The 27,462-nt window shown below is 34.5% G+C and overlaps 1 protein-coding gene and 1 long non-coding RNA gene across 2 annotated transcripts; both read left to right on the forward strand.

The window, feature by feature from the left end:
- Positions 1 to 7,848: 7,848 nt before the first annotated feature.
- On the forward strand, positions 7,849 to 12,479 carry LOC140169790 (uncharacterized). The gene is made up of 4 exons (XR_011861403.1): positions 7,849 to 7,976; positions 8,550 to 8,668; positions 9,069 to 9,179; positions 9,908 to 12,479. It is a non-coding gene; the product is annotated as an uncharacterized lncRNA (long non-coding RNA).
- Positions 12,480 to 15,933: 3,454 nt separating this feature from the next.
- LOC140169791 (uncharacterized) lies at positions 15,934 to 25,490 on the forward strand. Its single transcript, XM_072193096.1, has 3 exons — positions 15,934 to 16,091; positions 18,449 to 18,509; positions 23,158 to 25,490. The coding sequence occupies exons 1-3, from the start codon at positions 16,023 to 16,025 to the stop codon at positions 23,388 to 23,390; spliced, it is 363 nt and encodes a 120-aa protein (XP_072049197.1). The 5' UTR covers positions 15,934 to 16,022; the 3' UTR covers positions 23,391 to 25,490.
- Positions 25,491 to 27,462: the final 1,972 nt, after the last annotated feature.

Genomic DNA, 27,462 nt, shown 5'->3' on the forward strand with positions numbered 1-27,462 from the left:
ATTGTATGTCCAATACTTTTCGTGACGTCAAAAGTATTACACGTGCAATAAATATACGTGCCACGACGAGTTGAATCAGATTAAATAACGCGCTATAACCCTGACGGTTCATTGTTTGCTAAATCCAAGCGAGGTCACCAGAAAATCTATGCAAGAGAAATTTCTACTGCTGCTGATGAAAAATCCTAGAGTGCGTTTGGAGGTTTTTTCCGTGCACTTTACCAGTAGCCCTAATAAATTCATAAAACAATAAAAATCAAATAAAGATTTAGGGCAAATGTTTTTACTCACTGCTCATCTGATCCACTTTCCCAGGAAACTAAATACCGATACTCCTTAGTTTTTCCCTGACTTTCCAGACATAATTATGAGTAAACATCAAATTTAATGTTTACAAAACAATCAAATATATATACATTCTTTTGCATTTTGTACATAAATATTGATATCAATAATGTAGGCCTACAAACATTAAAAAAAGGGGGCCTAAGAGTATGTCTATTTTTAATCATATACTAATTCCGCCATGCCCAAACATATCTTATTATGAAATCGTGTAATGGAACCCAAATTCCAATCAAAAATAAAAACAAATTTGTTATCAAATACACTAGGCCTATACATTGTATTATAGGAATTTAATAGATGGTTCATTTTAATAAATAAATAGATTAACACGGGTAATGGACAAGAAATATTTGCCAATACCGGATTTACCAGAGAGCCAGTGGATAAAGAAATTAATTAAAATTAAAACAAATTAAATGAGAAAATGAAAGCAAGGACATTTGGCGGAGTATTGTTTTAGAATTCGAAGGAGTCCTAAATGTTATCCTGGCCCCAGGACACTGATTAATGTAAATTCGACCCATAGTTATTTTATCTACTTTTGCCAGCATTCAACCTGTTCAATGTGATTTATGCCTATTTTAATAAAATTCCAAAATCTGACGTATCAACGTTGTATCGTGCACAAATTATGATTCGAGACTATTTCATTTGACACGGTTGTATGGATTTCAGAAGATCGGTCCTATAATAGATATCGATTAGAGAATTACAGCAAGAGGCTTTGAGGATGCCGTAATCCTCTTGACCATCAACCAATCAGAGAGACATATTTCAGAAATATATTCGTAGGGTTGAAACTCTTTCAACACTGAAATATATATTTCAAGTAATCTCGTTTCACACTTTGGCTTGCAATAAAGCCACGAAGGGGCGGTAATGTTAATATACGATTTCAGTCAAATATTGGTGCAAATATACGATTTCGGTCAACTATTTTGCTATCCTTTGCCCAAAATTATGAAATGTTTATTAGTAACAACAACTCTCAGGAGGGTTTTGGAGTAATTTTAGCGAAATAATGAGGTTAAATAAAAGAAAACACACTTACAATTTTGGACGCTTAACTGTGGTGTTCTAGAGGAATTAAAATATCACAATTAACATGTTTAATTCAAAATCGTTGTCCTATAAGCACATGTTCAGATTGTGTGAACATTACAAATACAAACAATAAGGTTGAAAAATAAATAAAAAAATATTTAAAAATGATTTTAAAAGATCGTCTATTTTGTAGCTTTATGACACTGAATAGGCCAAATATCTGCCTCTGACGAAAAAAAATGTTTTCCATGCTGATTTGTTTTTGTAACAAGTACCGTATGTCATTTCAAAAAGAAAGAAAAAAAGACGGATATTACTTTTTTAAAACTCAACGCATTACTATTAATACGCCTATAATAAATGAATGAAAAAGTATAGAAGGCGTTGCATCCGGTTCTGATGAGGGGGGAGGGGCACAAGCCGTTTTCGGCAGTTTTCCTATGGATTTTCTAATATTTCAGATCAATGGGGGGCTTCCGTGCCCCTAACGCTACGGTTACTGCATTAACACGTTTATGGATGTATTGTGATGATCATGGGATTTTCTAATATTGCAAATTCATAACACAGCGTGTTATAATGTAACGAATGCTATGCCAAAACTTTAAAAATTAACAAAAATATCAGTATCAATAAAATCAGAACCAGAATAAATAAAAAGGCCTACAAATAATACTTTTAAACTTTCTAAATCAATATATGACTAAATATCAGTATAAACGAATCTCTAAATCAATTAATCAATTAGTTATCAATCAATCAATAAATAAATCAATAAATAAATAAATCAATCAATAAATAAATAAATAAATAAATAAATAAATAAATAAATAAATAAATAGATAAATAAATAAATAAATAAATAAATAAATAAATAAATAAATAGGCCTAAATAGATATATCTATAAATAAATAAATAAGATCTGAATGTGCCATTTATATTATTATTACAATTTTAATATTATTAATATTAGTATTAATACGACTAACTTTAAAAACTTTAAAAAGGTGCCCATTGATTATATAATAATTCAAGTACAGTTGAATCATGGTAGGTATTATGATACCTACCATGGTTGAATACAAGAAGACATAAAAAGATGTTCATCATTCCGTGCACTCACTAAATTTAGAACTCTTAGAAATTTGGCAACTCCGTATCAATTAAGCAACCTATGATTGTAGCAAAATATATATTTTCCCGGTACATACTATTTATTGCACGTGTAATACTTTTTGACGTCACGAAAAGTATTGTACATACAATATTGTACGTACAATACGGAGTCTGAAGCGCGCTTTAACAGTAGGTGCTTATTTGAGTAATATATTATTTTGTTTTCAGGTCGATAGCTGCCAAGTTAATCAAGATGCTCTTAAAACAAATATATATCTCTTTGGTCCGAAAGCACAAAACATGTTAGATCTGTTAGAACTTTTAACCTGGTCTGAACAATGAGGTACAACAAAGAGTACGACTTCACCATGCTTGATTGTCACATGGTGAAGTCAATACTCTTTGTTGTACCTCATCCAATTGTTTAGACAGGGCTGGATGTATTTTTTTTTCTGGCCAACATGATTGCTCACTGGTTCTATAGATGGTACAATATTAATGCGCACGAACAATTTTTTGTTAAAGCTAAAATGGTCAAATATGGTTGCAAAGCGCACACAAATTGGCACTTGTTTTTTACAACTTAATGATAAAAATATCAAATTTGATCAAAATCACACACACACGGATGTCAAATTTGGCCCCTCTAGATATTGGTCCCTGAGCCCGGGAACACTTGGTCCTGTTGTAAATCCGCTCTGTGTTCAGATCAGGTGATTAAGTTCAAGTGTATTTGTATCTCAATTCACAAGACAAAATAATGATCATAATTATATTACATGCATGGAGTTACAATGAATTAAAGGAAATAAAAATAAGATTGAATGATGTACAGAATTAAAATGATAGGTATATACAATTTAATAGTACATGGTATTATGTTGTAATTTTTGACAGGATTTTAAGATATGACCTATATATTGAGGAGCCATCTTTTCTGTACCACAACCAGTTCGACCTCTGCAAGCATTTCAAATGACATGGACCTCACACCACAATAACTAAAACTACCGCCAAAGAGAGAATGGGATTAGGCCGTAAATCCTTAATTCCATGTAACGATTGCTTCGTAACGTCATAAATAATAGATAGATACTTGCATAACTTTTTCCAAATAACTTTGTGCTGAACGGTTAGTAATGTTACAGATTTTCAAAATAGGTTGCGTTGTCAAAACTTAGAATTCACCATTTTTACACAATCTTCTATAACTTCTACTAAAAACGTCCAATTTTTAAAATCTAAAAAATCTGAGAAAGCTAAATATATGTAAAACTTAAAATATAAAACAATATGAACATTTAACATGCCCTTCATACCTAAAAAATTCCATCTTTCCCGGTATAGATCATTCTGGGACACCCTGTATTAGGAGCATATTAATTTGTAAGCGCTCTTTAGAAAAGTCATAGTTCATTGAATTTACATTGAAATCAGTAATTTTTGCACAAGATTTGCAATTTAAAGAGAACTGGCCATTGCTCATTCTAATGACGCTAGTATGTGGATAATAATTATAAGTGTGCTCTTTCATTAAATGACATAAAATTTGAAAAATATTGTGAGGAAAAAACAATTGAGCTTTTGACTTTTAAAATCTACATTTTGGTCATAAAGTCTGTTTGAATCGGTCGTTTTCAACAGATTTTTCACATTCGCGTTGCTATAAAAGTGTTAGCTTTCGTTTGATATAAAAAAATTCTGATTCGATGAAGGGAACACTTGAGGTTTTGGCAAAAACAACTTCAGATGTTTGTTTTCCACTAGATCTCACACAGCTCTTAAAATACTATGCACTCAACCGTGTAGTATAACACAGACTGTATGGTGACTAGACTTGCTCATTTCCGTTGTGCTGGAAAAAATTGTGCACTCGGGTGTATCGAGGTGGAAACTGTGCGTAGGTGCATTAAGGGACCTGGAATGAGCGTTTTGAGCGTTTCGACAGTATTTTTTGTGGGATATGAGAGCACATCAGACATATCGAATTGCATTCTGAATACGAAGAATGTCTTTCTGATATCAAATAATTTTCATTTTTTGAAATTCACGATATAATACAAATTTTATGGCAAATTATTAAAATTTGATATTTTTCACATTTTTGATAACAGTCCTCGAAGTAAATTTTATAAATCTAATGATATATTCTCTAAGTGTATGTAGCTGGGAGGAAAAGTTGACGATCAATTGAAAATTTTGACCTTTTATATTGAAGATATGGATTTTTTCCCCCAAAAGACCTAATTTTTTTTGGTGTTTTGGGAAAAAAATCCATATCTTCAATACGAAAGGTCAAAATGTTCAATTGATCGTCGGCTTTTCATCCCACCTACATACACTTTAAGTATAAATCATCAGATTTATAAAGTTTACTTCGAGTACTGTTAAATATCAAAATATCAATTTTTCAATCATTTGCCATAAAATGTGTATTACATTGCGAATTTCAAAAAATCAAAATTATTTGATATCATCAGGACATTCTTCGTATTCAGAATGCAATTCGGTATGTCTGATGTGCTCTAATTAGAGGTTAATAACTGCGCATCGGTTATTTGAAGGGCATTGAAAAAATCTAAACATTTTGCCTTTGGAACCGAGGAATATCCCGAGGGCGCAGCCCCGAGGGATATTCCGAGGTCCAAAGCAAAATGTTTAGATTTTTCACAATGCCCGACATATAACCGATGCAAAGTTATTAACCTCATTCATAACCGTCACTTTGATCTTTTAACTTTACAAAATAAGACAAAATTTTCCTCAAAAGTTTGTAAAAATAAACAATTCTTACATCTTCCCTTTCCCAAAATCGATCAGGCTAAAACAAAACGACCAATAACAAAAGTGCGTATCAGAATCTGTGCAAATATGGTAGCGCGCAATCCAAATACGGCAGCCAGCGCGCGCGCAGTTCGTTGGACGCACAATACGGCGCACGCAGAAGTCAATTGTGTGCGACATTGGAACAATTACGCATTTTGCGGTCAATTGTGAGATATTAATGACCTCGATTTGCGTTCGCGTTTTCACAAATAATAAAATATGATTGGATCGCACGCATCGCGTTTATTAATGAGGTTATGAATGTTCCACAATAAACCCCTTCCCTTAAGGGATCTGGAATGAGCGTTTTGAGCGTTTCGACAATATTTTTTGTGGCACATGAGAGCACATCAGACATATCGAATTATTGCATTCTGAATACGAAGAATGTCTTTCTGATATCAAATAATTTTCATTTTTTGAAATTTACGATATAATACAAATTCTATGACAAATTATTTAAATTTGATATTTTTTACATTTTTGATATATAACCTTCCTTTTGAAGATATGTATTTTTTCCCCAAAAGACCTAATTTTTTTGGTGTTTTGGGAAAAAATCCATATCTTCAATACGAAAGGTCAAAATTTTCAATTGATCGTCGGCTTTTCATCCCACCTACATACACTTTAAGTACATATCATCAGATTTATAAAGTTTACTTCGAGTACTGTTAAATATCAAAAATATCAATTTTTAATCATTTGCCATAAAATGTGTATTTGATATCAGAAGGACATTCTTCGTTTTCAGAATGCAATTCGATATGTCTGATGTGCTCTAATGTCCCACAATAAATACTGTCCAAACGCTCATACCCCATCCCTTAATAAGAGAATAGTTTTTGTAGTCACACCTTTTCATATGAACATATTTGGGGAATGTTTGGATAGGGGAGACACATAGCTATACATTGGTACCACATATGTGATGCGATCAAGCAAAATCAGTCGGAACTCGGCAATAATAAATTTTCAGTTTCTTACAGGATAGTAAAAACATTTACAAAGCTGGATTTTGCAGAAAATCCCATTGAAATTGAACAACCAGTTCCAAAGATATGAGCAATTAAAGAAGTTTCCAAACCAAGAAGAAACAAAATGAAATATTTCCTTTATTTGGCTATATCTCAAAATCAATATTTCCGAGTTCCGACTGATTTTGCTTGATCGCATCACATATCACGGCACGGTATATAATTGAAAATTAGGAAGGAAGTGTAACAACCCTCTTCGTAGTCCGTGTTACAAATTATGGCCCAGTAGTTCTAGCGTTATACATGTAAACTCAACCCAGAAAGTATCGAAACGATTATAGATGGTCAGATATATCAGGAACTGAAATATATAGCAAAAACTTATTTAATGCACGTATATAAAGCGCAGCTTTCTCCTGCGCATTTTAATACCTCTTTTGTTGCTCTACGATATCATTTGGTCGAGTTATGGTCGCTTGAGTGGCTTCAAGTCGGATTTTGAAAGTTCCACTTAGCTCCTATTCAAGCCAAATGCATTGTACTGTGACCAATAAATGACCATTGCTTTTGTCCGCCAAATTCAAATGACCTTAATCCACTAGAACACTTGTGGGACACTCTTCAGAGGAAAGTTCACAAGGCAATCAAGCCTGACACCCCCTTAGAAGGCCTTCGGCGTATCCTGCTCAGGAAATGGCGAGACATTGACCAAGGAAAGATAAGGCATCTTGTTCAGAGCATGCGACGACGAATCCAGGCAGTGATAGACAGTGATTGTGGGCACACCCAAGTATTGAGATGTCAGCAGAAAGAGTTCATGAGATAAGTCAGAGATAAGTAAAGGGTAGCAAGTATTGAAGTTGAAAGTCGATAGAGTAAAATAAAATAAAGTTCATGGTTAAGTAAACAGAGCACATCGGTGTCCTTTGTCTTGATTTTGTGTGTGTGGGGAGGTGTGTGTGTGTGGGGGGAGGGTGTGTACACGACGAATGCATTGAACGCATGAATAGAAGCTAAGTGCAACTTTCAAAATCCGACTTGAAGCCACTCAAGCGCCCATAACTCGACCAAATGATATCGTAGAGCAACAAAAGAGGTATCAAAATGCGCAGGAGAAAGCTGCGCTTTATATACATTAAATAAGTTTTTGCTATCTATTTCAGTTCCCGATATATCTGACCATCTCTAATCGTTTCGATACTTTCTGGGTTGAGTTTACATTTTCTGGCAACCTTTTCTAACCTTGTATAAAACATTTATATATTTATTTCATTCTTATTTAACCCGGGTTGACCTTTCAATGCACTAGCATTGTTCTCCCAAGATGCCCAGGTGATTTTATGATAAATTGTTGTATTGCGCCATCCAGCCGCAAATATAAATCACAATCATTAATATTCTGATTTAGTTTTGTATCAACCTGACTAATGCTCACTGCGCAATTGTTTTATTTACCCTACCCCCTCCCCGACAAAAAAGTCCAGGCACGCCAATGATTGACTGATTGAATGGATTTATATTTGACTACAGATAACAGTGCAAATCTCTGCCTCCTTGACAAACCCTTGCATACCTGTGACGATGGAGATTGCATCTTAAAAGTTGGTATTGTGATGGCGAACCAGATTGTCCGGATGAGAGTGACGAAGGTGAAGACTGCAAAGGTAATTTGATCTATGTATGTTTGCTAATCGTGCTTAATTATAAAATGTACCTATGATGTAAATTAAATAATAGTGCATTTTTGTTAATCAAATCCAATAATTTTACTAACTTTTCTGAGCTTTCGATGACAGTTGGTGTCATCTTGATCACAGATGTACAAGCTCGTACACGTGATCCAGAGAATACATTCATATGTCCCGATTCATGGTTTTGTCCCCTCTCTTCTGACCCACATAGCTTTGATTTCACTCTGAAACTTTTAAGTATAATGACCATGATTGATATTGATGATGATGTCGACGACGTGTCGACGACGACAACAATAATGATGATGATATCAATGATAGTGACAGTGACGATGATGACAATGATTGATGATAATGATGATGATGATGATGATGGTGGTGGTTGTATTATTATATTAATGATGATGACGACGACGACGACGATGATGATGACAAGGACGACGACGGTGATTTAATATGATGATGATGATGAGATGAAGATAGTGAAGATGAAAATGTTTATAATGATGATAATGTAAATGCAAATCATACGTTTGATTATTTTAGATAACATATGCGATCCACGCCTACGATATCCATGCGGTGATGGTACGTGTAGGCCTCTCAGCTTTCGTGGTGATGGAAGTAAAGACTGTTCGAATGGTGCCGATGAAAAGGTTGTCCTGGTAGGTATTACCAGAGGATTCCTAAAGGATACGAGCGTATGTTTCTTGATGAAGTTAAACAAAGAAAAGAAAAGACAAAAACAAAACAAAAACAAAAAAACAAACAAATAAACAAACAACAAAAAAAAAAAAAAAAACCCCAAAACCCATGGTCCACATGATCTAATATTGTAAAGCAGTTACTAGTAGTTTAATTACTTGATAAGGCAAACAAACCGAATTGTCACAATTTACTTATCACCAAAAACTCGGGGAGCTTAAATTCTGGTTTGGATGATTTAGGTATTTAAAATAGCCTATGAGGGCGACAATTGGAACCACGACCCACCTAATGGTAGGAATATTGTCCTCCACTAGTCTAAATCTCACATTAAAGTCTTCCATTATATCTTATCCACAGCGAACCGTAACTTCCGGTGCAATGATGGGGAATTGATCAAGGACGGTCTAGTAGGAAGATGTGATAATTTTTACGACTGTGAGGACCAAAGCGATGAACAGAACTGTGAAAGTAAGTTAAACAAAAGTAAAAAAACCGAACAAAAATACTACTTATAATATTGAAAAATGTTTCAAGTTTTTAAGAACCCCGGAAGCTTCTAAGGGTTCAAATCATTCAGCGCTATTTTTAGCAAACACATCGCTGACATCGTATGATTGAAGCTCATGCAGCCGCAGTAATGCAAACCTACGACAAACTTAGCTGACAATTGTCGTATGATCACATCCACTTAACGACTGCATGTTGATATGAGGGTTGATTAATGAACAGAGACGAGGAAGCTTACCTTATATAAAACATTAAAGATTTTATGAAGAATTTTAGTATTGTGCACTCTAAAGTCGAGAATTGTCCAACTGCGCGTATTGTTCACACGAAATCATTTTATTGATTTTCCAGCCGGACAAGTCGGGCGAACAATAAATCCAAAGGTAACGCTAAATAGGGCGGCTCCGGCTAATGTGAATGTAAATCAAGGTATAAACCAAATATTGAGATGTATGTGCTGAAACATGGGGGACATTTTATATTGTGTCCCCTCCGAAAATGGAGGGACATGTCCCCGTCCCCCATGTATCATCAACAACTAAAGTAGAGTCAACGGATTGTTGTGTAGAAATTATCCTATTTATTCTGATATTTTATTTTGTTTCTCTCTGTCTCTCTGTCTGTCTGTCTGTCTCTCTCTCTCTCTGTCTCTCTCTCACTCTGTCTCTCTCTCCCTCCCTCTCTCTTAGATTACCAATGTAACGAGCTTCAGATGACCTGTGATAACGGAAGCTGTAGACCATTGTACTACATGTGCGATGGTGAACGTGACTGCTTCAATGGAGAAGATGAAAAAGGCTGCGACTACATGTATTATTAAGATCTATTTGGGAATTAATGCTATTCCATGTCACCCCATAAGATTGTTATTATAATAATGGGTTCCCAACCAAACAATTAGAATATTCGACAGAAATTTGATATACTTATAGTGTACGCCTATGATAAGAAACACACTAGGCTAGCTTCAGACTCCGTATTGTACGTACAATATTGTATGTACAATACTTTTCGTGACGTCAAAAAGTATTACACGTGCAATAAATATACGTGCCACGACGAGTTGAATCAGATTAAATAACGCGCTATAACCCTAAGGCTAGCTTCAGACTCCGTATTGTACGTACAATATTGTATGTACAATACTTTTCGTGACGTCAAAAAGTATTACACGTGCAATAAATATACGTGCCACGACGAGTTGAATCAGATTAAATAACGCGCTATAACCCTGACGGTTCATTGTTTGCTAAATCCAAGCGAGGTCACCAGAAAATCTATGCAAGAGAAATTTCTACTGCTGCTGATGAAAAAATCCTAGAGTGCGTTTGGAGGTTTTTTCCGTGCACTTTACCAGTAGCCCTAATAAATTCATAAAACAATAAAAATCAAATAAAGATTTAGGGCAAATGTTTTTACTCACTGCTCATCTGATCCACTTTCCCAGGAAACTAAATACCGATACTCCTTAGTTTTTCCCTGACTTTCCAGACATAATTATGAGTAAACATCAAATTTAATGTTTACAAAACAATCAAATATATATACATTCTTTTGCATTTTGTACATAAATATTGATATCAATAATGTAGGCCTACAAACATTAAAAAAGGGGCCTAAGAGTATGTCTATTTTTAATCATATACTAATTCCGCCATGCCCAAACATATCTTATTATGAAATCGTGTAATGGAACCCAAATTCCAATCAAAAATAAAAACAAATTTGTTATCAAATACACTAGGCCTATACATTGTATTATAGGAATTTAATAGATGGTTCATTTTAATAAATAAATAGATTAACACGGGTAATGGACAAGAAATATTTGCCAATACCGGATTTACCAGAGAGCCAGTGGATAAAGAAATTAATTAAAATTAAAACAAATTAAATGAGAAAATGAAAGCAAGGACATTTGGCGGAGTATTGTTTTAGAATTCGAAGGAGTCCTAAATGTTATCCTGGCCCCAGGACACTGATTAATGTAAATTCGACCCATAGTTATTTTATCTACTTTTGCCAGCATTCAACCTGTTCAATGTGATTTATGCCTATTTTTAATAAAATTCCAAAATCTGACGTATCAACGTTGTATCGTGCACAAATTATGATTCGAGACTATTTCATTTGACACGGTTGTATGGATTTCAGAAGATCGGTCCTATAATAGATATCGATTAGAGAATTACAGCAAGAGGCTTTGAGGATGCCGTAATCCTCTTGACCATCAACCAATCAGAGAGACATATTTCAGAAATATATTCGTAGGGTTGAAACTCTTTCAACACTGAAATATATATTTCAAGTAATCTCGTTTCACACTTTGGCTTGCAATAAAGCCACGAAGGGGCGGTAATGTTAATATACGATTTCAGTCAAATATTGGTGCAAATATACGATTTCGGTCAACTATTTTGCTATCCTTTGCCCAAAATTATGAAATGTTTATTAGTAACAACAACTCTCAGGAGGGTTTTGGAGTAATTTTAGCGAAATAATGAGGTTAAATAAAAGAAAACACACTTACAATTTTGGACGCTTAACTGTGGTGTTCTAGAGGAATTAAAATATCACAATTAACATGTTTAATTCAAAATCGTTGTCCTATAAGCACATGTTCAGATTGTGTGAACATTACAAATACAAACAATAAGGTTGAAAAATAAATAAAAAAATATTTAAAAATGATTTTAAAAGATCGTCTATTTTGTAGCTTTATGACACTGAATAGGCCAAATATCTGCCTCTGACGAAAAAAAATGTTTTCCATGCTGATTTGTTTTTGTAACAAGTACCGTATGTCATTTCAAAAAGAAAGAAAAAAAGACGGATATTACTTTTTAAAACTCAACGCATTACTATTAATACGCCTATAATAAATGAATGAAAAAGTATAGAAGGCGTTGCATCCGGTTCTGATGAGGGGGGAGGGGCACAAGCCGTTTTCGGCAGTTTTCCTATGGGATTTTCTAATATTTCAGATCAATGGGGGGGCTTCCGTGCCCCTAACGCTACGGTTACTGCATTAACACGTTTATGGATGTATTGTGATGATCATGGGATTTTCTAATATTGCAAATTCATAACACAGCGTGTTATAATGTAACGAATGCTATGCCAAAACTTTAAAAATTAACAAAAATATCAGTATCAATAAAATCAGAACCAGAATAAATAAAAAGGCCTACAAATAATACTTTTAAACTTTCTAAATCAATATATGACTAAATATCAGTATAAACGAATCTCTAAATCAATTAATCAATTAGTTATCAATCAATCAATAAATAAATAAATAAATCAATAAATCAATAAATAAATAAATAAATAAATAAATAAATAAATAAATAAATAAATAAATAAATAAATAAATAAATAGGCCTAAATAGATATATCTATAAATAAATAAATAAGATCTGAATGTGCCATTTATATTATTATTACAATTTTAATATTATTAATATTAGTATTAATACGACGTATTATTAACTTTAAAAAGGTGCCCATTGATTATATAATAATTCAAGTACAGTTGAATCATGGTAGGTATTATGATACCTACCATGTTGAATACAAGAAGACATTAAAAGATGTTCATCATTCCGTGCACTCACTAAATTTAGAACTCTTAGAAATTTGGCAACTCCGTATCAATTAAGCAACCTATGATTGTAGCAAAATATATATTTTCCCGGTACATACTATTTATTGCACGTGTAATACTTTTTGACGTCACGAAAAGTATTGTACATACAATATTGTACGTACAATACGGAGTCTGAAGCGCGCTTTAACAGTAGGTGCTTATTTGAGTAATATATTATTTTGTTTTCAGGTCGATAGCTGCCAAGTTAATCAAGATGCTCTTAAAAACAAATATATTCTCTTTGGTCCGAAAGCACAAAACAAGTTAGATCTGTTAGAACTTTTAACCTGGTCTGAACAATGAGGTACAACAAAGAGTACGACTTCACCATGCTTGATTGTCACATGGTGAAGTCAATACTCTTTGTTGTACCTCATCCAATTGTTTAGACAGGGCTGGATGTATTTTTTTTCTGGCCAACATGATTGCTCACTGGTTCTATAGATGGTACAATATTAATGCGCACGAACAATTTTTTGTTAAAGCTAAAATGGTCAAATATGGTTGCAAAGCGCACACAAATTGGCACTTGTTTTTTACAACTTAATGATAAAAATATCAAATTTGATCAAAATCACACACACACGGATGTCAAATTTGGCCCCTCTAGATATTGGTCCCTGAGCCCGGGAACACTTGGTCCTGTTGTAAATCCGCTCTGTGTTCAGATCAGGTGATTAAGTTCAAGTGTATTTGTATCTCAATTCACAAGACAAAATAATGATCATAATTATATTACATGCATGGAGTTACAATGAATTAAAGGAAATAAAAATAAGATTGAATGATGTACAGAATTAAAATGATAGGTATATACAATTTAATAGTACATGGTATTATGTTGTAATTTTTGATGGACAGGATTTTAAGATATGACCTTGTGATTATAAGTTTCTTTTTGAGCTCAATTTAGATTGAATGATGTACCTAATTTAAATGACAGGTATATAATAGTACATGGCATTATGTTGTTATTTTTAATTCGCATTTTCCCCTAAATACGTTAATTAAAAACAAGAGAGTGGGTGCCATGGTCTCCACCAGGTGTCAAATGACATAAGGCAAAAAAAAAATGTTGTGTTGCCCTCAAGTGAGAACAATTGGAAAGTTGGGTCGGTCGGTGGATTACATTTTTTTTATCTTCAGTTTTTAAAAATCCCCACAAATATTAAGTTTGCTCCTTCCATTGGGACATTTGTCAATTTTGACTACTGGATAGTTGATAGATAATCAATTTTAGAAATTTTAGACTAGTATTTCAATAAAATATTAATTTTAAGCAAAAAAAAAAAAAAAAAAAAATCGGTTTTTTTAACATATATTTGTAAAAATCGTCATTAAAAATAAATATACCCTGATTTGCAGGTTTTAGGGTCGGTCGCTGAAGGCAGCACAATTATTTTTGCCTAATTGGGGCTATATTCAAAAGGTTGGTATCAGTTTATCAAATTTTATAATAGGTAAAACAAATCAATTTTCACATTTCAATTTTTCCTGTGTATGCAGGAGTTATAAAGTCAAACAAGTCAAATGTCAACAATTTGTTCCACAGAGGTTATATTTTGAATTATTGCTCTGATTTTGCAATACTTTACTCCTCTTAAACAAAATGATTTGTTTTTACATAATATAAGCCCCCGATTATGGTGAATCTATGGTTCAAAGTTTAAGCGAAGGGAATTGCCACCAATAATTAATTAGTTTGATTTGTGTGTAATTATTTTGACTGGTGTCGCTTTGAAGATCTGCTTGATTATTTTACCAGACACATTCAAACACTACAGTTATCCCTGTTTTTATCCAAAGGTCTCTGCTACCAGCGGCCCATATGTTGCCCGCCCTTGGTTAGACCATTAAAGAAATGCCGAAACAAACACAGTTTATATTGGAACCCTATATACTATTGAATACTGTTAGTTCTTAACAGAATAAGCCGATGTTTAGACATATCAATAATAATAATAATAATAATTATAATAATAATAATAATAAGAATAATAATAATAATAATAAAAATTAATGTAAATATCAATAATAATCAAAATATCAACATCAATATCAATAATAATCAAAAATATTAACATCAATATCAATATGAATAATAATAAAAAATATTAATATATTTGATTATTATTGATATTTCTTTTATATGAACTTCAAAATTGCATCGTGCCGAAAAAAATGTCAAAAATTAGCACCTTGTTCTACGAACTTATCGACCGCCTCTCGTAAATCACAAAGACATTGAAGCCAATTAGAATTCATTGATCAAGCCGTCTGTGGAATATTATGACTCTCATCTAAATTAATGGCACACTAATTTAGATCCAAAAGACCGTCTCTCACCCAAAGACTCCATATTTAATGCCTCTAACTGTGAAAGTCTACGCCTTACATCTGTGATCAAACTCATGCGTGTATTTTTTTGGGACAGGGGCTTTGGGGGCGCCAGCCCCCCGGGGTAAAAGCAGGGGCGGCCAAAACGATGGGGCGGCGGAAGAAGAAGGGGCGGCAAACGAAGGGGCTGCAGAAGAAGAAGGGGCGGAAAAAAGACTTAGTAAAGAAAAAAGGGCGGACAAATTTGAAAAGTATAATAAATTTTGAAAAAATTGTACTATACATCAAAATGTGTTGCTTTTTAGGGCGCTAGCGCTTATAATCCGATTTTTTTGCTCTTCACTTTTTCAAACCACCGAAAAAAAAAATGGGTCAACCTTTTCGGGCTGTTGAGGAAGGGCGGCAAAATTGAATTTTCTTCAGCCCCCCGGGGTAAGAGCGGCCACGGTACGCCACTGAAACTTCTAGATCGAACGCCAACTTTAACACCATTTTCCTGGCATTAGTCATGTTAGTACATAAACCAAACTGGCACAATGATTTTGCCACGTGGTCTTCCTTTATGTCAATACTATATAGAATTTCAAATCCCATGCTCTTTCCGTAATTAAAATCAGTGCCTAGAATCGAATTTTTGACCTTTACCGATGATCTTAATTTTCTTAATTGCCATAATTAGAAGACAATATGCAGTCTGCGAGGAATATTTAGTATATAAGACCGTATCAAAGTTGCAACTCATTCTTCAGTAGCAGCGAACGATTCGAACAGGTCTTATATTTTTGATTGCATTGATAACGTAAACATCAGATATCATCATGAATAAGCTGTTTATTGCAGTCCTGGTTGTGGCATTTATCTGCATTGCAGAGGCCAGGTTGACCAAGGTAAGTGAATTAGGATATTTCAGAAATGATCGGTATCTCTAATTAGGGCCAGTATGCGTAATACGTTTTCGTGCATTATATGCCGTTATGACTGTTGCGATTTGGTAGTTCACAGCATCTTGCGAATTGTGGTGTGCTTTGGGAAAAATTGCATTGATCATTTCATAGCGAGTGTGTGGAAGAATTCAAATATCACCTTTGTAGGTCATGTGGTTCATGGGTTATATTGTAAAGAGGGCTGAAATAACAACACCTTTGTAAGACGTACGTAACTCATTAACAACAATAAATCAGGCATTTTTCAAAGTATATGATTTGATGAATGAACTTTTGCAAAAGTGTTATTTTTCAATAATAATATGATTTAGATAATGAAAATCGATTTTATGACTGCTTCGACCAACAATACCTCGTTTATCCTTACGGAACACTTGATAAAATGCACTTACCATGTGAATTAAAGCAAATCTGAAAGAAAATAAACTAAACATAGGAATTCTGCATACAAGTATATTTTGAGAGGTGACTCGAAACTCTCAGAAGCAGGGGCATCGATTGCGCAACTTGGGTAGGTTATGTTCCATGACCTGGGACCAGCCACCGAGATGTCTCTAACATATTAACCTGCCTTGAGAATTAACCTGCAGATTTACAAAGGCCAGGGCTAATTCGACAAATGTGTTTATAACCAAGACTAGCAAAAATTAAAACGAATATGATAAATAAAACGATAAAAGTCACCATATGGGTAACTGTTCGTCCACCTGTCCGTCTTGGCGAAAGCAAAAACATTAATCCACTGTGCAGCTTAAACGCAATAACCGATCAACGTCAAACTTGGTATGGTGATTTATGAATAGTAACGAGCAAAATTTGTTTCATTTCATATTCTTTGTATTTACAAACATTTGGTGTGGGGACACCTCAATTACGAATCGCGTAATTCTAGTTTTATCATTGTATTCTATGCATGTATGGTTTTTTAATTATTGTCTGATTCCCAGCAAACACAAAAATTTTCTTAAAGCGTTTCAATAATAATTTAAATGTCGGGTTATATAAAGATCATGAATGCGTTTTTAAAACGTTATTGTAAAATATTTTGGGCAAACGTTTTTGCAAAATATTTTGTCAATAGTTCAATTACATTGTGTTAGAATGTTTTGAATCACGTTTTCAAAAATGTTTTATGAATGCTATTCAAACGTTTTTATACCCTTTATACGGGTATAACCCGACATTTATACTATTTCTGTTGCTGATTTCCAAACGTAGACATCGGACGTACGTTGATCTATTCAAAACCACTCTCCTGTATCGAAGCGAGGTCACGTATTTAGCTATTTTTGAAGATATTCCACGTGCGAAATCGACGTAGATACATCCATTTCACAATATGTTAAAGACAGTCAAAGATAATGAACATACGAAGGAAAGTCTAATTATTATTATGATCCTTTTTGTTTGTAACAAATCATTATAATAATGGTGCAGCGATGTGTTAAAAATGGATTAAATTTAAACGCAATATTCATACGCAGAGATTGCCCATTAAAATGTGTGTGATACTTTGCGTAAAAAAATGACATTGCGATTTCCCATTTTGGATTCCAACGTAGAATAAAACGCAGATGCTACGTTGAAATATGCTGATTTTACCTCATGTCTAAGTCCATGCAACGCACCCAATTTTCAGGACGAAAAATTCTCATTTTGAAAGTAAAGTCATGATGTATGGATGTAGGGATCTTTCATCTACAAAAATATATGTTTTTGGGCAACTATAATATTTGGGGAGCACAAAAAACAGACCCAGCTTACTGCTATCGACCTAGAGTAGGTTAGATCAAATATTATAGTCTTCATTTCAGCTGACTTGTTCTCCTACGTGACGAATGAGCACAATCCAGTTTAGGAACCGAGACTAGCAATATTTAACACCGTATTAACGTACGTAAAAACGTACGTGAAAACGTACGTTCCACGTGCTGCGTTTGGAACATCGCAATGTCTCTATTGTTTGATCTGGACCTCTTGGGAGATTAGAACTATTAAAATACGTATTGAAAGAGCTTACCAGAATGGGGATAGAATGAATGAATGAACAATAGGGCACAAGCTGTAACTGCAAGCCCAAAGTTACGAGATTTCCAAAGCCTTTTGTAAGGTACATTCTTACATGCCCAGTGGTATACCATAGGCCTGTATGCACTGTGTGATTATTGAAAATACTCCTGGAAATTACCATAAAAACAATTTCTTTGAATGTAGGGAAAGTAATTCAAAAGTTTATTACATTTAATCGCCAACATCTAGTCTCTTACAAACTATTAACCTTTTTTTTTTTTTAAATTCAGAGGTCAGCACTCTTGGCCCATGCAACCTTCCAGAAGATGAAGAGAGGAGGAGCTACCATTGGTAAGTGAATGCTTGTTCCTGAATAACCTCGGTTCGAGCCGTTAGGGGGCTAGGATAGCTTTTTTTTTGCTTCTTTATTTATTTATTTTATTTTTTCTTTCATTTTTCTTTATTTGCTTCGATTTATTTTTATTCTGATCTCTGTAAGTGCTGTCCACCTACCTCTGATCTATAAAGTGGTCCTGCCTGTCATGTTTTAAGTGAAGGGATGTGACTAGACTAATTCCAATCAGCCGTCTACACTTCGTATGGACGTAAGCTATATAGATAGTCGTCAATCACAGGACGGCTATAAACTAGCGTACACGAGACTAATTTTTATAACCAAATTAGGGGCGGTATATCGACATAGAAGAAGATAGAAGAAGAAATATGATTGGTGGAATCTGACCTTGCATGAAAAATGGAAAATGGCATGCTGTTCAAATCATATGTGGTCAGTTTTCCAACAAGGATTAGCCTCCAAATAAGGCAAAAGGCAAAGTCAGATCATAAAATAAAATAATCGCAAGATTACTCGTTTCATGCAGTAACAGCAGGGTAAGTAAGAAAACGTGAATAAACAAATTGGCCCCAGAAATCGATGTTTGAACCCAATAAGTACAAGTTCGGGCTTTTCGAAATTATGATGTTATAGCTTGTACTCGTTGTTTTTATCACTTGCAAACTTCGATAACGACCAAAGTGCACTCGGATAGTGATTTAAAATGAATGCGGATGTAGTTTGCATAATGTTTTCAATAATTTCCGACGGTCAAACCAACATTTTGAGCATGCCATTGTGAAAAATGATTCTTAATTCAAGTACATGTGTAAAACCGTCAGAAAACAGTGAAATGGGAAGACAAATCAAAGTGTAACAGTAAATTGGGAAACTCACAGCTGCTAAAACCATACCGAAATTTTGTGTATATGTATGTATAACAAATGTCCAAAAGCGATGATTGTTCCTGACATTTCTCTTGTTTGAAAAATGTGCAAAAAATTTGCCCCAAAAATCTTACCAGAAAGTTAGTAAAAAAAGAGTATACATGTCGTGTACTGACCCATGGCACTTCTCACACTAAATAGTAGGTGTAGGTCATGTTAACTTTTCAACAGCGGCTACCCTAAAGAACGTTGCTACCCCAGCCCTTAAGTGATGAGAATTGGTATCAGCAATTTTCTCTATTTATTTGTAGTCACATTCCTGCCTGTTTAAATCATGACAAGCAGGACCACTGGCCATTGGATATACTTTATAGCATATACAGAGCAGAGGTAAGTAGACAACACTTACACAGATCAGAATAAAAAATAAATCGAGAAGCAAAAAAAAAAAAGAAAGGAAAATGAATGAAAAATAAAATAAATAAAATAAATAAATCAAGAAGCAAAAAACAAACAAACAAAAAAGCCAAACCAAAAAACCAAAAAAAAAACCACTATCCTAGCGCCCTAACGCCTAACGCCGAGGCTAGTTCCTGAAGGCCTAAAGGATATATTTACTCTTATTAGAAAAAATCATGACCATAATACAAGAGGTAGCTCACATGGTAATAGCTCTCAATTTTAAACCCAGAACTGAAGCTGAAAGACGTTCTTTCTTGTTTAAGGGGGGGGTGGGAGGTGCAAAGCATGTAATAATCTGCGATCTAACCTGAAATATCGTATACCAACCAGCACTTTCATTTTCAAAAACACGGTGTTAAGTGTGTAATATTAGCATAATTATATTTAACTAGATTTTGCGGTTCTCGGGTCGGGCGCTTCTCGTGATAGGCCTATTTCTAATTACCCAAACTCGTTACCCATATACCTGCCCTGACTTTTTAAACTACTAAGAAATGCGTCTCTCAATGATCAAGACCCAAGACACAACTTAATCAACTGTGATAGGCCTATTTCTAATTACCCAAACTCGTTACCCATATACCTGCCCTGACTTTTTAAACTACTAAGAAATGCGTCTCTCAATGATCAAGACCCAAAACACAACTTAATCAACTCTGTTTGTTTTAAAGGTGTGATGCTTACTTCGGTAGGCATGGTAGGCCTAACCATAATCTGGAAACCAATCATTCGCCTCTTCCAAGCCCTGCCCTGTTACCACATTTAGAGAAACCGAAATTAGTATCTGGACGTGGATATAGGCCGTTACTAAAGTAATGAAATCAATCGCGAGAAACGTGAACGCAAAAACGGTTCATAGGCCTTCCGGAAATAGTCATGTTCTCATAAAAATAGGCCTACATGCACGTGTTTGGTGTGTGCACGTGTTCGGTATCTTAATATTGAAATATGTGTTGAAAATAAGGCATTGGTCCGATGAGATGCACCTGTTAGTCACACTGTAATGCTTTTCCGATGCGCGGACTGTACTCCGCGCACACTCCCGTTGATACTCCGCGATAGCGCACCGCGAGCACGCGATAGTGCACCGCGTGAACGCGAAACTCGCGGGACGCGAACGCGATAGCGCGCGGACAGAGGACGGACGGACGGACGGACACGCCGTAATTAGTAACGCGAAACTCGCGGGACGCGAACGCGATAGCGCGCGGACAGAGGACGGACGGACGGACGGACGGACGGACACGCCGTAATTAGTATTAAGATAGTGTAAAATGACCACTTGTGTAAAAAGTAGCAAACCTTTAAAAAAACTGTTTTCATTCACTGCAAAAATTGTGTGAACATGACCTTGTATTTGGCCAAATTTTGAAATCAACATTTTAGTTTTCAAATGAGTATATTTAATAATTGAAATGCTGGTTAAATTTCTTACTGTATGCATTTGTAGTATCTTTAATTGCTTTATAATTTGAAAAATGTGTTTACTTAATTCAAATCCTAAATGATGAATTTTCTTGATATATAAATATTCTATTGTGTCTTAAATCTTTTAGCTGTTTAATTATTTTGTTTCAAAAAACATGTTGGATTTTGGCTAGTATAATGGAAATCTAAAAACTTTTCTTTTTTTGACAAATTTCTTTTTGAAAAAAGTTTTGTTGGGTTTTGCTTTCAAATGCTGAATTCTATATTTTATATTTCATAAAAGTACTTTGTACTTTGCTTTCAAATTCTGAATTCTATATTTTATATTTCATAAAAGTACTTTGTATTTAAATTTGATACGCTGTGTTGGTTATTTATTTTATAGTTGTAAATATGGGTTAGTTTCCCCATTTTAAGTTCCTGATTGTGTATGCTTATATATTTATGTATCCTATGTATTTAAATATTTTGTAAAATTATTTTGATATATTTTGATGTATATTTTAATGCGACCCCTGTGCCTCATGGAAGAACAGAGGATACCTTGAAACATCCACTGAATAAGTAACCCAGAAATAAAAGAAAGAAACAAACAAATATTTGTCTGGTGTGCTCTCAGCTCCCACAAAAAATACTGTGCAAACGTTAATATCCGATTTCCTTAAGGCTTTCAAATAATTATTGTGAAAAAAAATGTTTTATGTGCAAATTGCATTTGGAAGTCTCTGTCACAAAACTGCATTTCCAAGCATCTGTCTCATTTAATCGCGTTGTTTAAAAGGGCACACGACATATTGTTGGTCGAAGCAGCCAAAAAAACAAACAAACAAAAAAACCAATCGATTTTCATTATTTAAATCAATATATTATTGACAAATAACACATTGAAGTTTTGCAAAAGTTCATTCTACAAATCACTTTGAAAATATGCTTGATTTATTGTTGTTAATGACCTAGCAAACACAAAAACGTTTTTAAAACATTTTAAATAAGTTATATTTTGGGTTTTGGTTAAGGTAAAAACGTTTTAATAACATTAAAATGTCGGGTTATGTAAAGGTCATGCAATCGTTTTAAAACGTTTTGTATGAAAACACACTACAACAATATTTTTAAAATGTTTTCGAAATGTCATTATAAACTATTTTTGCAAACATTTTTTGGCCAAATATTTTGTCAACACTTAAATAACATTAAGTTAAAATATTTGCACCCAGCAAACACAGAAATGTTCTTAAAATGTTTTTTACAAAACGTTTTAATAACATTTAAACGGGTTATATAAAGGTCTTGAAAACATTTTAAAAACGTTATTGTAAATATTTTGGGCAAACATTTTTTGCAAAATGTTTTTTCAACCCCAAAATAGCATTCTGTTTAGAATGATTTGTACCAAGTTTTCAAAAATGTTTTTGGAATGTTATTAAAACGTTTTTATACCCTTTATATAACCCGACATTTAAATTTTTCTATAAAACATTTGTGTTTGATGTGCAGTAAATTACCAACAAATGTTATTTAATGTTATGCAAACGTTTTATACAATTAATGTACCCTTTATATAACCCGACATTTAAACGTTTTCTGACAACCTTTTATAACCTTTTGCGAATGATGTCGAAAACGTTTTGTGTTTGCTGGGTGAGTTATGTACGTTTCACAAAAGTGTTGTTGTTTCAGTCTTCTTTACAACATAACTCAAGAACCACAGGACCTACAAAAGTATATCTGCGATGTTTGAATTCTTCTACACGCTCGCTATGAAATGATTAATGTAATATTTGCCAAAGCTCACTACCGTTCGCAAGATGCTGTGAACTACCAAATCACAAAAGTTTAAAATAGTTGCTAACCTTAATACTTGAATCCACACTTTCTTTCTTGATAGGTCCTCAACCAGGAGACATGGATCTGTGCCCATTCAGTGATATGTTTGAGCAGATGGGTAATGCGCTAGCGGTTTGCGATGAAACTGAGTCATACGGTCCATATTGTATCTTGAGTGACTGGGTCTGCGATGATAGTCAAGATTGTGCAGATAACACTGATGAGAATGGTAAACTGAATGGTAATAAAAATGGTAAGTATATACACAAGTATAAATTGTTATACAAATATTGAATGTTTATGAGTTCAATGGTAAGAATATTTTCACGAGGTGAAATATGGACTGTTCCATTCAACGGAACAGTCCATAATTCAGAAGCAACACTCGCACCTATAATTGGTGAGTCGAGGTGGAAACTTCGCTCGCGCTATACGCTTTCGCGTCTGTCAGCGTTGCTATGGTAGCTCCGCGTCAGCGCTATGGAAAAATGACCATTGGTCATATTACTAGGGAGGTCCACTGTCAATACATTTGATGCTAGAACGGTTTCCCATTTACTGTTGTGTGCACTTACCCATGTATTGTCAATGTAAACACAAATCAATGCAGGAAGTTGCATGGTATGCAGTACTTGCATTGGCCCGAATTTAGACCTAAAACAGGTTGTTTCAAGAAATTGCTGATTCTACCAGAAAACATTAACCAAACTATTTTCTGATTGGTCAGTGAATAGAGAAGACCGTCCTTTATCAAGAGATCGACTTTTTTTTACAGAACAATTTAATGAGATGAGAACTTCAACAGGTTGAAGTGACACCATTCTGTGCATCAGGTCTTGAAACGCAATTATCTCCGAATTTGGATTGATTTTAGACAAGCAAACTTACATACTCATAAAATTTAACTATTTTTGTTCAGGATGTTAAGAAATTAAAGAATGTTTAAGCCTTCCAAAACCAATGTCAAATTATGCACTTCTGGCCACCATGTGCATTTTATATGCTACCCAGCATGGCTTCCACGCACACACAGTATATTGCTCAATGTTGGAGCAAATTTCTCAAAATTGGTAGTGATTAATGTTACCAATGTCCATGTTACCATGACTTATGTCATGATGAAATATAATCATAATTTGAAGATAAAATGTGCTGACCTCAAAAGATTGAACAATGTTTAAGACTACCGCTATTCATTTGAAATAATGCACTTATTGTTGAGCTCCTCTATGGAGATATTTTCCATGGCAGCCATCTATGGTCATACTTGAGATTCCACCAAACAAACAAACGCCAAAATGTTTCTTTCATCAATTCCAAGCCAATAAGTTCTGAATCAATTTAAAAGTACTTTGCGATGCACTGATAATAGGGCTTTAAGGGTAGACGAGGTATTGTTGGTCGAAGCAATTAACAACCTTAAGGTTATTAATTATTTTAAACTGTTGTGATTTGGTAGTTCACAGCATCTTATGAATGGTAGTGAGCTTTGGCAAAAACCGCATTGCTGCTGATCTTGAGTTACGTTGTAAAGAGGGCTGAAACAACAACACTTTTGTAAAACGTACATAACTCATTAACAACAATAAATTAAGCAAGTTTGCAAAGTATACGATTTGTAGAATGAACTTTTGCAAAACATCAACGTGTTATTTTTCAATAATATATTGATCTAGGTAAGGAAAATCGATTTTTAGCTTGCTTCGACAAACAATACCTCGTCTGCCCTTAATACAACCTTTTATTTGGAATGTATTTCAATATTTTGTATGTTTGTATTTTTTTTTTTTTTGTCTAAAGAAGGGTAAGGGCCGCAAGATCAAGAACTAAGGAGGAGGTCATAAGTCAAAGGTCGCCATCCCCAACGAGAGAGTTACAACATTTGGAATTTGAAAACGGATCAGTAATACTATTTTCAACGCAACATTTATTCTGTTTCACTAACATGGGTATAAGACTATAGCCAGCGTATTAAATATGTGAACAGTAAAAAAGTATATCCATGATAAAAAACGACCCTTAAAACGGACAATAATCATAAGAATTTACTACGAGAATGATCAGGGAAATACAGCTTAGTCCGTGCTTTGTATACGTTAATTTCCAATCCTAATATAAGTGATTTAAAAGAAGGTGTGGTTAAAATGAGCCTAAACAAAAGTCTCCCCGAAATGGATTTCCAAGCTGTATTTGTTATACACGTGTGATGATAAGGCATCGTCAAATATCATAAATATCAAATAATAGTACTCATTTGGATGTCACAGTTTCAAAATGGAAAATAAATCACTTTACGAATAGCAATAACACACCGTCGAGTCAAACATGCAATAATGTAGTCTTGTATATAACGGCAGAAAAACTTGTGCAAAATAAATTTGTGAGAGCTATGAATGGAAGTGTATTGTTTAATTCATTTGTATATTTGACATGGATGCATGTGGGTCAGATCAGATCCGCTGAACAATTCAATCCCAGTGGAGCACGTAGCATTTCATGGGGGGGGACGTGTTATATTCATCCGACTGAACAGTGTGGACGTGGGTAAGATCAGGCCCGCTGAACAATTCAACCCCAGTGTAGTGCGTACGACTTCATGAGGGTGGGGGTGCACATGCTACCTTCATCCGACAGTGATGGACGTGGGTAAGATCAGGCCCGCTGAACAATTCAACCCCAGTGTAGTGCGTACGACTTCATGAGGGTGGGGGTGCACATGCCACCTTCATCCGACAGTGATGGACGTGGGTAAGATCAGGCCCGCTGAACAATTCAACCTCAGTGTAGCACGTAGGACTTCATTAGGGTAGGGGGTGCACATGCTACCTTCATCCGACAGTGATGGACGTGGGTAAAATCAGGCCCGCTGAACAATTGGGTAAATTAAGCTTATTTTTTACATTATTAACCAACTTCAAACGAAAAACCAGTTTAATATAATTTGCTCAAATTATCATTTTCCCCAATTTTCTTCTCAACTGACCAATTTTTCAATTCCCCGACTGAAAATTTTCCCCCCAACACCACTGCTCAATCCGGCCTGTCAATCGATATTGTAATTGAGTAAAATGAATACTAAATTTTCAAATACATGCATTATTAACGAGGGTTGAGAGCCAGAAAGCCACAACTAGCAATCATCTGCTCCCACAAAATGAGCATAAAGTCGCCAGGATACTATAGAAGACACAATCCATTAATCATGACAAATTTCAATAGAAAACAAACGACTTTGTGGAGGAAATATTAATGTTTGAAGGCCAATGCAAGGAGCCAACTGTTCATTTTGTGAGAGCTGGTCATATTGAATTACGGCTTTCTGGTTCTGAACCCTCTAGCTTTGAAGTTATTCGCCTTCAACCTCTTTTTCTCGTTGAATGCGTAATTCCCAGAAAAAGAGGAAAGAAACGACTATGTGCATGTGATTTTGACGAAATTAATCTCATATTTGACCATTTCAGCTTTTAAAAAAGGAACTTTAGGTTGTTCCAATTTCACCACACATTGACAATTTAAGCCTTAATGTTATATATTTACCTTTCAGGATCCTTTCTTAGCTCGCAAAGAAATTAGCGCCCCCGGTTGCTGAATTTCGGTATACGCGCCTGGGTATTGTGTGTAAAATTCGGTCAACTATAAGTATTTATACTCAAGAAACAAACAAAAAACATGTATATTTTATAAATAGTTAAAAAATAATATTTGGATTCCGCACCCCAGGAGTTGGTAATAGAATATGAATATTGACAACATTTCGTACACAGACCGAATGACGTCAATTTTGATGGCGAGAAAAAATGCAGGGATGCAAAGAATCGTAACTTTAACTAAACCTAAAACTTTCCAGTCAATATGGACAAGACTACTGCACCAAAATGCAACGTAATATTACGTTGCATTTTGGTGTGTGTTCAATGGGGATATGTGCAATGATTCACCTTTACCATAGGCTTTAATAATTATACCCATTGAAGAGGCAACGCAAATCATGTTGTGAACCTAAATGTGAAGTAGCAAACACTGATTTTGGAATTCCTCAGACAATCTTAGAAATAATTGTTCGAACACTTTTAAGGCCTTATTGCAAATGGTCGTTCTTCTACCCCCGTATAATGTTGGCATGCCCAATATGCTGATCTTCACCATATCTTCTCCTAACATTGTTTGGTGGGGAAAGGGGAGGGGGCATGCTTAAGATGAACATTGAGACAACACTAGTATAATTCTTAGTTTCCAGTGACTCATATAGCGCGCGCACTATACTAAGAAGAACATGGGAATTTTAGTGGGTGTTCGAACACATTTTTTCCGGAATTGTCTACAAAATTGTTTGGCAAAATCATCTGATTTTAGTTTTTGGACAATA

This window comes from Amphiura filiformis, chromosome 14 (genome assembly GCF_039555335.1).
Source record: "Amphiura filiformis chromosome 14, Afil_fr2py, whole genome shotgun sequence".
In the NCBI taxonomy this organism is placed as follows: domain Eukaryota; kingdom Metazoa; phylum Echinodermata; class Ophiuroidea; order Amphilepidida; family Amphiuridae; genus Amphiura; species Amphiura filiformis.

Bases quoted from the DNA above. Each gene is read 5' to 3' on its own strand.
- LOC140169791 (XM_072193096.1), top strand. From the start codon at position 16,023: ATGAATAAGCTGTTTATTGCAGTCCTGGTTGTGGCATTTATCTGCATT. The intron at 16,092-18,448 runs GTAAGTGAATTA...TTTTAAATTCAG, and splicing joins CAGAGGCCAGGTTGACCAAG to AGGTCAGCACTCTTGGCCCA. The intron at 18,510-23,157 runs GTAAGTGAATGC...CTTTCTTGATAG, and splicing joins GAGAGGAGGAGCTACCATTG to GTCCTCAACCAGGAGACATG.